Source organism: Mustela lutreola, chromosome 5, assembly GCF_030435805.1.
Source record: "Mustela lutreola isolate mMusLut2 chromosome 5, mMusLut2.pri, whole genome shotgun sequence".
Taxonomy (NCBI): Eukaryota; Metazoa; Chordata; class Mammalia; order Carnivora; family Mustelidae; genus Mustela; species Mustela lutreola.
In genome coordinates this window covers 7,082,567-7,095,038 of record NC_081294.1, presented here as the reverse complement: position 1 = coordinate 7,095,038, position 12,472 = coordinate 7,082,567, and the positions used below count along the sequence as shown (strand labels likewise).

Sequence of the window (12,472 nt, the reverse complement as noted above, 5' to 3'; positions counted from 1 at the left end):
CAAGGTCGGGGAGTTCGAGGGAAATGGAGAAACGTCTGTGTTTGCACAAGGCAGTGACTCAGCCTCCGTGTCCCCTCCAGCCAGGTGGCAGGGCCAGCCATCGGTGTCCTGTAATGACCTGATTTCCCTTGCAGTGTGGCACGGTGGACCAAGGCCTGTACGTGAACCTGACGGAGAGGAACCTGCAGGATGCTCAGAAGTTCATTCTGATGCACGAGGTGGTGCAGCCGGTGACCTCGGTGCCCGCTTTCATGGAGGACAACAGCCGCTTCTCCCACATGGCCGTGGACGTGGTTCAGGGCAGGGACATGCTGGTCCACATCATCTATCTGGCCACAGGTAGGAGTGGGCGCCTCTCCTGTGTTTTCGACCCTCTCTTGCTTCTGTGTTTTCCATCCTAAACGTGCACATTCAGTGTCAAGCCATGAGTCTGTCCTGCCCTAGCAAGACCCACAGAACAGCCTTGTCCTCGTCACCCTCTGTGCTTCTCATGGGAGGAAACTCCATCTTACTCTCTGTTTTGCATTACTTCGGTCCTAATTTTACTCGCAATGACTATGCCTGATTTCTTCGCTATTATTTCTTTACTACGCACAGGATAAGTCTTTTCTTGGCAAGACTGTTTTCATTGGGATAATTTAAGACAATGGAATTTGTTAGAGGACGTTTGTTGGGTGTGGTATTAGTCTGGGATTGTCACTGGGATTTTCGTGTGGTTCAAAGCAGTGCTCACAAGACATTCCTGTTGCGAGATGTAGATACAAGCATTGGAGGACTATGTTCGGGGGCACAGACAACACATTGTTTTAAAAAAGACACAGGTTACACTGTTGATCAACTTACTGAGCACATCTGAACGTGTCTGCTTTCCGGTGTCACCAGCTGGAGGCAGGTCCTGTCTTGGAGAGCTTGGGGGTTCGAAACCAGCCCCAGGGACCATGTCTCGGTTCCCACACCCATCCAGTTAGTCCCTGTCTTCAGATTCTCCTGCACAAAGCACCCCCACATGGAGCCCGCCCCCACACCTGCATCTTCTGTCCTCACAATTCCCCTTGGGCATAGTATTGTATACCCATCAGTGGGTTGGTTCTATTCATAAGGTTTATGGAACGTTTACTATTTCGTGGTTCATGCGAGCCGTGAAGGGTCAGAGGGGAGCAGACTGGAACGTCCTCCTCTGCTGAGGACAACATGTGATCAGCCAGCTGCGGCGGGTACGACAGGGCAGTATGACAGGCCTATCCTGTGCATGTGAATAGAGCCGTGGGCCAGCGGGAGCCAGAGTGGCTCCTGTCCTTGGCTGGTGAGGGGGGGGCCTCTCCTAAGAGGTAACATGGAAGCTGAGAGCTCGCTAAGGAGGAAGACTTGGCCTTGAAGAAAGAGAGGAACATCGAATGTCCGGGAGTGGTCAGCTTTGGGCAGGGACACCGTGTTGTCAGGTAAGGTAAGGACAAAGACGTGACCTTGAGATCGCCAAAGGGGGCCATTGGTGCCCCCAAGGGTCCGTGTGATGGAGGGGTGGGGAGGCAGTGAGTTGGCACATTCGTGACGAGCAAAGCTTCGAAGAGGACAGATGCAGCATGCGGGACGGGGAGGTGAAGTTGGCTGGTGTTGCGGGAGAAGCAGAGAATCACCGATGCGGTGGGCGTTTTGTTCACTACTGTGTAGGACGGCATCGCGGCTCATTTTCTGCCATTTTTATGCTCCGTGCCCGCAGGTGCCTGGCGTGTGGTAGATTGAAGGATGAGTGAACTGGATCTCCAGAAGTTTCCCTAGTTTTTCTTCATAAATGTTCTGAAGGTTGGAGCCACAGAGAACAGAGTCTCCTTGGGATTCCGGGAAGCTGTTGAGTCTCTCTTATTGGTACCAGGGAGGGGGGGGCACGATGAAGGGGAGATGAGGTGGTCCTGCGCAGCCCTTGGGGGGTCTGGGCAGGGCAGCCTGAGGCTTCAGCTTGAGAATTCTGACCTCCTCCATGGCCAAGGCTGTAGGATGGTGATGTTTGCTTCCTTGGTTTGTAAGATTCGTAGTGAGCTTCCGAGCATCTCTAACGGCCACGGCAGTGTCCCGTACTTCAACTTTGACCATGTCTCAGTCAGTTCAGGCTGCTGTAACAAAACACCACACACCAGGGGGCGAGGGGTGGGGGGAATTACAAATCTGTCACTCACCATTGTGAATGCTGCACGTTCAAGGTCAGGGAGCCGCCAGCTTGTTTCCCCATGAGAGTCCTTCCTCATTCACAGAGGCCGTTTCTTCGCTGTGTCCTCACGTGCTGAAAACAGATCATCTCTGTCCCTTTTATTTTTTTTTTATTTATTTATTCATTTTAGAGTAAGAACATGAGTGGGGGAGGGGCAGAGGGAGAGGAAGAGAGAGAGAGTCCTCAAGCAGACTCCTTGCTATGCAGGGAGCCTGACTCGAGACTTGATCCCAGGACCTTAAGACCATGACTTGAGCCAAAGGTGGACAACGGAGCCCAACTGACTGAGCCACCCAGGAGCCCCTTCATGTATCTCTTACATCACTGATTAATTAACATTTTGAAGGAAATACCTTTTTTCCTAAGTGTTTATTTAGAATAAAATTCATTTTTAAAGGGCATTATTTTAATGGTCCAGCCTAGGGGTTTCCTCTTTATTTCCAGGAATTGAAATGTGGAATGGAATAATGAAAGAATAGTCTGGAACTCCAGTCTCTTCTCCCTAACCCGGCAAGGAGCCGAACAACTTCCCGACCAGCAGGGACCACAAGGGTTAGAGATTCTGACTTAAAACCCTGAAGGCTTATGCCGATGCGGGCTTTTATTTACATCTTCCCAGCAGACTTGCGTCCAGGCAAGCCAGGAACAGCCCTCCCCTTTGTCGGTAAAGCTGATACTGAGCGCACATGGCTGGGGTCCTTCCGGTCCCCCCGCAGCGCCTGCCAGACCTCGTCCAGGGATATGTGAACGCGCCCGGCTGCTGGAGCGTGAGGGTAGCGTTCTGTGCGAGCGCACGTGAAGCTGAGTGCTTCCTCACTTGCTAATGAAATCAATCTGCTATCTTGGGCTTAGGAATTCAGGTCTGGCGATAAGTTTATTCACCCCCCCCCCCCGATTTTACTTGAATTAACAGGACCTGGAGAAAACCTGCCAACGGCCATTTGAAAGTTGGTTTATTTTATTTGTCAGTATTATCTAAAAATTGAAGTGAAATAGACCTTGTTAATAGGGCAGTTCCTGGTGTTTCTTGCAGCTCGAATGGCTTTTCCCTGCTGGCCGCCACCCCACCGAGTCAATGGGCTTTTCCCAGACATGTCCCTGGTCTATTAGCTGCTGTTCCCTTTTCTCTCTTATTGGAAATTCAGCCAGGTTTAGGCTTATTATCTGGGCCACGACTGTGCTGCTGTTTGATGAGCTATTTTCCTTAAGGTCTTCTCAGAGCAAGAGGCAAAATGGCAAATGGTAACACCTTTCGAGTATTTATGCCTGGGGACGCCTGGGTGGCTCAGCTGGTTCAGTATCTGAGTCTTGATTTCCACTCAGGTCATGATCTCGGGGTCCTGGCATGCATCCCTGTGTCAGGCTCTGTGTTCAGCACAGAGCTGGCTTGTCCCTCTCCCTCTGTTCACCACCCCCCACCTCCACTCGTGAATGCATTCTAGCTCTCACTCTAAAACAAAATTAATAATAATAATAATAAATAAAAGACATATATATGCACACTTAGACTTTGTAAGTGACTGAGTCTCACATCGGTACAGCTGCTCAGCTCCCCCTGCAAAGACAAAATTAGAATCATGTGGACCGCTCATGTGTTCCCTAATTCTCCTCCTCGCCTGATTGGCGAACAGCAGCTCCCTGGCCCTCTGCATCTGGGCTGCTCCTTGGCTGGCTCCGTCCTTCCTGCCTGCCTCCTACAGGTGGCCGTGACTCAGGCTCTGCCCATACATAGTCTTGGTGGTTCTATTTCATGCCGCCTCCCTGGAAATATCATTGAGTTTCAGGGTTTCCGCGATCCCTTCCAGGTTGAAGTGTACTACTGTCTTTTTACTTCGTCTCCATTCTGGTGTGTCTCTAACTGACTGTGTGTCTTTACCGCATAGGTCTGCTCCTGCTCCCTAATTCTCCCTTGCTCTTGTTGAGGCGGCAGGTCCTGGAGATTCGATCCCTCTGCCGCCGCTACTAACCATCCATTTTATTTTTCCGTGACTATTGATTCCCTCATTCCCAGCTCTGACTATTCTACGGGACTGTTTTAAGCCAGTGTTTGTTCAGCTCGAGAATGGGTAAGACCTGGATTCTGATATAGTACAGAGAGCTGGGACTTTATACACACACACGCACACACACACCCCACATAGGAATATGTATTTAGAATAAGAGATGAACTAATAACAAATGACAAATTTTATTTTAGTTTTAAAATTCTATTTTATTATTTTTTATTGAAGCATGGTTGATATAGAATGTTACATTAGTTTCAGGTGTACAACATAGTAATTTGAGAGGTTTCTCCATTATGCAGAATGCTGAGATTTCTATCTGGTCCCCGGGTGAACTTGATGCTGGGCATTTCTGCACCATATTCAGGTCGTGCTGTTCTGGATGAAATAATAGTTTTCTTGACCTAGACTCTCTCTATAACAGATGTACCTTACCTTTCTCTTGGTGAGACACCAACAGCGTTGTGGTTGGTTCCTGACTGTTTGTGATGCTGATATGCAATCTGCTATCCAGCCTGAGCCTAATGGATATATTGACTGTTTGTTTCAGTAGCTGCTGGTATGATTTGCTAACTGGTTCACAAAACATCTGGGACTTGATTTGGAAGAAAATGTTTAAGATGCAGCAAGCTAGTACAAAATGATTAAAATAAATCACGTAATGGGGTGCCTGGGTGGCTCAGTCAGTTGGGTGTCTGACTCTTGACTTTGGACTTAGGTCATGATCTCAGGGTCATGAGATCGAGCCTTGCACTGGGCTCGGTGCTGGGCATGGAGCCTGCTTGGGATTCTCTCTCTTCCTTCCTCTCTTTCTGCCTCCGCCCCCTGCTCAAGTGTGTGCACTGTCTCTCTCTAAACACACACACACACACACACACACACACTCACACACATGCAATATGGCAAAAAAAAAAAAATCAGAAATGATCTCTAATAGGACTTGGAGGTCTTGATGGGGGCAGGCAAAGTTACTAGGAATGATTTCTTCAAAATAAAGGAAGATTGAGTCTGAAAATTTCAAGACCCACCATGTTGGAGCAATATTGATTCAGAGTAAATGAACATGGCATGTAGCCAGGTTAAGTTTTAAATTCCAAGGATCAATAAAGCATTGGCATTCAGGAGAAGGAAAAAAGTTAGGAGGCCCCAGAATACGATCCAGCTGCATAAATCTCTGAAACATGGTCTAAAATATTCTGAGAAAAAGAAATGTGAGTCATGAAAATTATGCTCAACCAGGATTAAAGGGGACAGGCAGACACTCCCCTAAATGAGAAGATGTCAGGCATCAGAACACCAGGGGTGTCTTTTACAAGAGCAGTTCCTGCCTCGATTCAGCCAAACAAATGATGGAGAAGCTCTGAGGATGAAAGGAAAACAAAACAAAGCAAAATACAGCAGTGGACATCTCAATACCAGATTTTTAGCAAAGTGACATATATAATAATTGGAGGAAAATGAAGCATGACTCAAGGGTTTTATTCCAGGCTAACCCTCCCTTCAGAAAGAAAGTGCAGGGAGAATTCAGAGATGCGACATCTCTGATTCTTACCTTAAGAACAGAAAACCCTGGGGCACCTGGGTGGCTCAGTTGTTAAGCATCTGCCTTTGGCTCCTGTCATGATCCCAGGGTTCTGGGATCGAGCCCCACCTCAGGCTCTCTGCTCTGCGGGAAGCCTGCTTCTCCCTCTCCCACTCCTCCTGCTTGTGTTTCCTCTCTCGCTCTGTCTGTCAAATAAATAAATCTTTAAAAAAAAATACACACACAAACAAACAAAAACAAAAGAACAGAAAGCCTTGATTTCTAGTCCAAGGAAAGAAAATCAGAACAAAAGCCTCGGGAAGGAATTCATGGAGAGAAGACGGGTGTCGGGAGGAGAATCCATTTTAATTTCCAATGAAGTGAGAGGAAGGTATCCTGTAGGACCTGACGGGCAGCAAGGGCTCTGAGAGGTGGTGTAAGTGGAGTGTGTTTGGAGAGCTCAGAGAAGGCCTGTGCATCGAACAGATCTCCGAGCACGTCCTCCGCGTCTCTCGTCCAAGGCCCTCAGCCGTTTGCTGTGTCTCAGGCCCCAGTTGGCTGGTAGATTTCTGGCAGGACCGCAGGTTCTTCCAACCGATGCCTCCCAGCTGGTGGCCAAGGGCCTCCTGCCACGTCCAGACTGGGATGAGACGGCGCCATCAGCGTGCCGTCTGGGATCTGGCTTCTTGTATGGGGGCAAAGGGGACGGAGAGATGCACCTCAGAGATGCAGGAGACCTACATCCCTGGGAGGTGAGCTTCAACCAGGGAGGTGCAGGGCATGGGAGGAAACAAGATAATCCATTTCCTTTCTCTTTTTCCTCCATTGGGCTGTCCAAGGCAAGCAGCCAAGCAGGAGCATGGTGGCACCTTGCGTGGCATAACCTCCCATTCTTTCCTGCTTCCTTTTTTTTTTTTTTTTTTAATACATTAGTTTCTAGGGTGCAGCATACCCTGCTTCCTTTCCTCCTCCCTCACGCAGCCCTGGGATCGTACCCCTAATAATGTATTAGCTCTTAATCCTGCTTCATGCTCTGTGTGCTTAGCAATCACAGTAAGAGAGAATTTACTCAACCCAGTAGGGCTGCGTGGCTGTAAACACAGGCGGAGGAAGAAGATGTACGCTCATGTTGAGATATTCAGATTCCAATCTACAATCAGTATTAATAGTAGTGGTAATAACAATAACAACAACAGCAACCATAATAATAATAAATGGGTGCCTGGTTGGCTCAGTCAGTTAAATGTTGGACTGTTTATTTGGGTTTCGGTCATGATCTCAAGGTTGTGAGATTGAGCCCCACATTGAGGTCTGCACTAGGCAAGGAGCCTGCTTACGACGGGCTTCCCCCCTCTGCCCCCTCTGCCCCCTCCCCGCTAACGCAGGCACGGTCTCTTTCTCTAAAAGAACAAAACAAACAAAAAACCGATTAAAAATCAGTAAGAAAACTAGAAATTCTAGAATGAAAGACAGTGACATGAAACAATAAATACTTTCGAAGATGACTGCCGCTAATTCCTGGAGAACGGATCGGCGGCAGCCCCAAGGTTGGAGATGGGACAATCTGGGTCTACAGCGTGACTGCGATTTTGCCGTGAGTCTCACTGATTCTGAGAAAGTGGTCAGTACAGGGACACGCCGTTCCACTGCGATGGCTGATGAAGACTGGTCCACGCAGGGCCACTCCGTTCTCAAACAGGGTCCAGGACAGAGGCCATGGGTGCGGTGGACGGGGCTAGCCGGCCCGCGGTGACGGTGTTGGACTAAGGCACGCACTCTCGACTGGGGCGGTATTGCCCCTGGAGAGGCAAACGTGGATTCCTGAGGGACAGATCTTCCGTGTAGGTATAAAGCTCAGCGACGCACGCACTGTGGGAGCAGAGATGTAGTCCTCGCTGTCAAAACTTCAGGTACGGGAGGACAAATACAGGGAAAAAAATATGAAGAGTCTCCTTGCTGAAGAGATAAAGAAAAAAAAAAAAAATGGAGAAACTACTCTTGGGTGTTTCCATGGAGAGACGTCGAGGTTTACCCTGTGCTGTAGGTACGCAGAGCTGAGGAAGTAGGTAAGTCACAGAAGCCTGTGGCCGGTTTGGTTTGGGCCGTTGCATTATTGCTGACGACCTTCTCTGAGAAGGGAGAAGTGGAAATTTGGGGGTCAGATTCCCTGAAGAGGTTTCATCCATGAACACCACAGGCTCCCTGCCCTTAAGGAGCTTCTATTTTAGAGAGAGATAAAAACAACAGAATAAACAGTTACAGGAAACCTCGCTTGGGGAAAAAAAAGAAAGCGTGAAGAAGGAAAGCAGGAGGCTGGGGTTTCCGCGCTAAGAAGCCATTTCTAAGGGGAACGAGTGGGGTCCATTGTGTTCAGCGATTATCAGGCGGTACGAAGTAGAGCCTGTACTTGCGCCGTCAAGGACGCCCGTGTTTTGGAAGGCGCGCTCTTGACTGTTTCAGCAGAGATTAGACCTCGTGAATCTGACGTTTATAAAGTTTCCGGTGACTGAGGGAATCATCTCACTGAGAAGGACCACTGAGCAGGAGAAGGGGTCATTGAATGCCTGACGTTCTGAAGCCTCCCAGAAGTGGGGGTCCCCTAACCCCAGGGAGCAGAAAGGAGACAGCTCCGTGCAGATGGGACGCCAGCACTCGTGCCTTCCCGTGGCTTTCCCGGGAGGACCATGGAGAAAATAGAGCCAACGGCCTTATCCTACCGTCCCGTTCTTTTCTTCCAAATACGTATATATTTTAAAGATTTTATTTATTTATTTTTAGGGAGAGAGAGAGAAAGGGCTTATGAGTGGGGGGGGAGGGACTAAGGGGAAAGAGACAGAGAATCTCTGGTACACTCTGGGCTCAGCCTGGAGCCCAATGTGGGGCTCAACCTCGTGACCCTGAGATCACGACCTGAGTCAGGATCAAGAGTCGGACGCTTAACTGACTGAGCCACCCAGGTGTCCCCCAAATACAGTCTTCATATAGAACGCAGCACATTTATTGTTACGTGCTACCAACCATTATTAAAATTCAGAAATCAGTAATACTTCCCAAATGAGCTAGTAGAAAAACCCAAAAAGAAACAATGTTCTTTACACTCTAGAATTTCTTCTTTAAGAATAACAGTTGATGGGACCGCCTGGGGGGCTCAGTGGGTTAAAGCCTCTCCCTTCAGCTCAGGTCATGATCCCAGGGTCCTGGCACTGAGCCCCACATCGGGGTCTCTGCTCAGCAGGGAACCTGCTTCCTCCCCTTCTCTCTCTGCCTGCTTCACCGCCTACTTGTGATCTCTCCCTCACTCTCTGTTAAATAAATAAACAAAATCTTTAAAAAAAAAAAAATGAGTAACAACTGGCAACTGGCTTAGGGCATGCTGAAATCCCACTCCTGACTTTTTCCCTCTGTGTGTAGTTTCTTCCAGTTCCTTCTCTAGCCCTGCAGAGGGGATATGCAGAGAGGAAGATGAGGCCCTTGACTGCAGGGCGGGTCCCAACAGTCCCTTGGACTGAAATACACAAAACTTGGGAGACTCTGGAGAGATCCCGGGGGCCACCAAACACTGATACACTTGGGTTACCATTGTTAATAGCTGTCTCCCTTAATATTTATAATCGATTTGCAACTACTTAGGTGGAATGAGCAAGCATAATATTGTGCAGATCGTGTCTTGGAAAGGTATTCAGCAGTCACTCCTAATTCCATCCATCTCACTGGACACTGAAAATCCAAACCTAACCAGAACTCGCTCGGTGTGTAAAGGGTTCCTCCTGGAGGCTAGACGGAAGCATGACGTGGTTCATTAGATTCAATGTAATAAATGTTGTGCCTAATGATAAAATCATTTTAGAGAATAATAGCAGTGTGGGAAATCCCAGTGATGTGGCCTTATGGATTAGATTATGTTCCCCCGGAAGACATGTTAAAGTCCCAACCCACCAGTAGCCCAGAATGTGAGCTTATTTGGAACTAGGGTCTCCGAAGATGTGAGTAGTTAAGGTTAAGTCACACTGGAGTAGGGTAGACCCTTAATCCAATAGGCCTGGTGTCCCTTTAAGAGGAGGGCGCGCGCGCGCGCACACACACACACACACAGAGGGACATGTGACAACCTGGGCAGAGGCCAGAATGTGCCGCCGCAAGCCTGGGAAGACCAGTGGTGGACAGCCACCACCAGAAGCTGGGGAGAGGCAAGGGAGGGTTCTGCCCGGAATCTCAAGGGAGCACAGCCCTGCTGATGATACCTTGCTTTCCAACCTCCACCCACCAGCACTGCAAGACAATCCTTCCTGCTGCTTTAAGCCATCCAGAGTGTGGTCTTCTGTGACTGCGGCCCCAGGACGCTAATCCCCCCAGGATGCTTCACCACTTTGCATGTGGTCTCGCCACCAAATTCCAAGCGTAGCCTGGCTTTCTCCTGTTCCCCTGACATTTCTCAGTGACTAGAACTCAATGGACAAAATTGGTATTTTCCTATTAGTTTATGTCAGGCCCAATGAAAATGAAAAGTGTACTGTTGAAAAGGTTTAATATATGCCAAGCCACTTCTAATGGCATAAGAACAACCGATCGGTTGGTTTCACGAAACACAGGAACATTCATGCTTGTGTTGTAATGCGTTTTGTTTTTAAACACGTTTTTGGGATAATTTTAGGAGCTCACGCCTAGCTTCCCAACCACAAGCTAAGAGGGAGTTCTGTGCTACAAGTGAGTGGATGTCCCAGTTTCCTCTGAATGTGGGGCAGGAGGCCCTCATGACCTGGGGTGGCCCGTTTGCCCGCTGTCTGATTCCCGGCCTTCTCCTGTCTGGGACCGTGCCTGCCTTCCTCCTGCTCGTTCACACGGTCGACACTGACTGCAAGTTGCCCCCGGTAGTAAAGCACTGTGGTCTGTGGACGAAGAAACACAAACCGTGTCTCTTTACCACGTCTTTTCATCTAAACCCCAGCCGATGCCTGTGGCTGACGGACCTCGTGAAGATTTCACGGCGATTACTAGAGTTTAAGTACAACAGTCTCCTGTTCCCAGCCCTGCTTCTCCTGTTTCGGCAGCAGGCTGGGGAGGATGCCATCATTGCTGTGGCCAGTGAGGTCATGACTCCGAAGAGATTTTAGTCACGTCCACCCAATGCCCAGATCTCCACTTCTCTGAGGAAGCCTTTCTCTGTGGAAACTGCAAAGTGGTGATGTCAACAGTATGCCATCCCGTCTCTCTGTCTCCTCTATCCTTCCTTCGTACTGGGACCATGACGCATGTTGTTTTCCCGACTTGAGGTCAGGAACGCACACCCCGGCAGGAGAGTCCTCCTGTCACCCTGCAGGTGGCGAGGTGGGCGTGTCTCTCCCCCAGGGGGGCACCACTTCTCCAACATTTGATGGTCCCAGGACCCTTGGGGAGCATTCAAGAGTCCCTCAGGAAGGGACTGTCCACAGCTCCGGGGTTGATGTGGACCTCTGTGAACCCAGAGGACCGGGATGAGGCTTTGTGATTCTTTTGAGGATTCGGGGAACAGAATTCTAGATCTCGGCCACATGTGCCCCTTGCAGGCGGGCATTCGAATAATTGGTGGACTTGTTCTCAATGGGCCCAACTTGGTCATTGCCTGAGCTGTGACATCAGAAAAGTAAATAGTTCTTAGCACCATAAAATCGGGAATAATTTGATTCTTTTATGCTAACAAATGGAATCTATGTGCTAGGAAAATTCACGTTCTACTCAGTTGGCCGCAGTGCTGTGGTCTCCGGGCCCTGGAAAGGAATGTTGCCTTCAGAGTAAATCTTTTGGTGATGATTTCCTCTACCATGACGTTGGCCACAGTAATGGGGGCTTGGAGCGGGGGTGGGTTGCTCGGGCCACAGCGGAGCCCCGTCTGATCAGGCAGCCAGGTCACTCCCCGGAGTGTTCATGCCTTGGTTTTGGATGTCCGCCTTCTTCATTATTGACCTCAGCACCTCCTTGCTAACTTGGAGATGCGACACTGGCCTGGCAGTGGGGACCGGCCACTGCTGAGCAGAGTTAAGCCTTGGCCTCTGGGTAATCCAATTCTAAAGCAGACAGCAGGCATTCAGAAGGAGTGGGAAGGAATAAATACAATCTCCATGGCTAGATAGAAGGTCATTAATAGTGACATCATATATTGGCTTTCATCCAGAAGCAGTTACACTGTAGAGTAACAGGAAGAAAACACACCCCGTTGTTTCTTTGCAAATAAGCCTTCTGGAGAGGAAATGTGGATAGCAAAATCCTCAGTGTAAAAGGGATTCGACAGACCTGGGGGGAAGAGAGTGCCAAGCTTAGGGAGTGGGCGTACCTACTGATACTGTAGTTCCCACCTGGAATGCATTAGAGGAAGTGGGCTCGCCCCAGACCGCTGTGGCCAATTAGCCCCCCACACTTCCTTCCTCCAGGACGCCCGCAGCACACTGTGATTTGGGTAAACAGCTCAGTGCGGTGATGCGAATACTGACAGCGCGCCTGTCTCCAAACAGACCTGTTCTGGGCGGAGGGAAACAGTGCTTGGCATGTGCAGAGAAGTCAATGTAGGAATTTCTTTTCATTTTTGTCTTTTAAAAAATAACCTGGTTTCACAGCCAGATTAAAAGACTGTTGAATCGGGGCGCGTGGGTGGCTCAGTGGGTTAAAGCCTGTACCTTCAGCTCAGGTCATGATCCCAGGGTCCTGGGATCGAGCCCTGCATTGGGCTCTCTGGTCAGCAGGGATCCTGCTTCCTCCTCTCTCTCTGCCTGC

General features: G+C 49.3%; 1 protein-coding gene across 9 annotated transcripts in view; it reads left to right on the top strand.

Moving 5' to 3' along the window:
• The window catches only part of SEMA5A (semaphorin 5A), a 466,271-nt gene that overhangs the window by 331,943 nt on the left and 121,856 nt on the right, over positions 1–12,472 (top strand). For all 9 annotated transcript variants that reach the window (XR_009353706.1, XR_009353707.1, XM_059173630.1 and 6 more), the window contains one exon: positions 135–339. Coding sequence is in view for 7 of the 9 variants with exons in the window: in XM_059173630.1 (XP_059029613.1) it covers positions 135–339 (205 nt within the window). In the remaining 2 variants the exon portion in view is untranslated. The remainder of the gene's footprint in view (positions 1–134; positions 340–12,472) is intronic.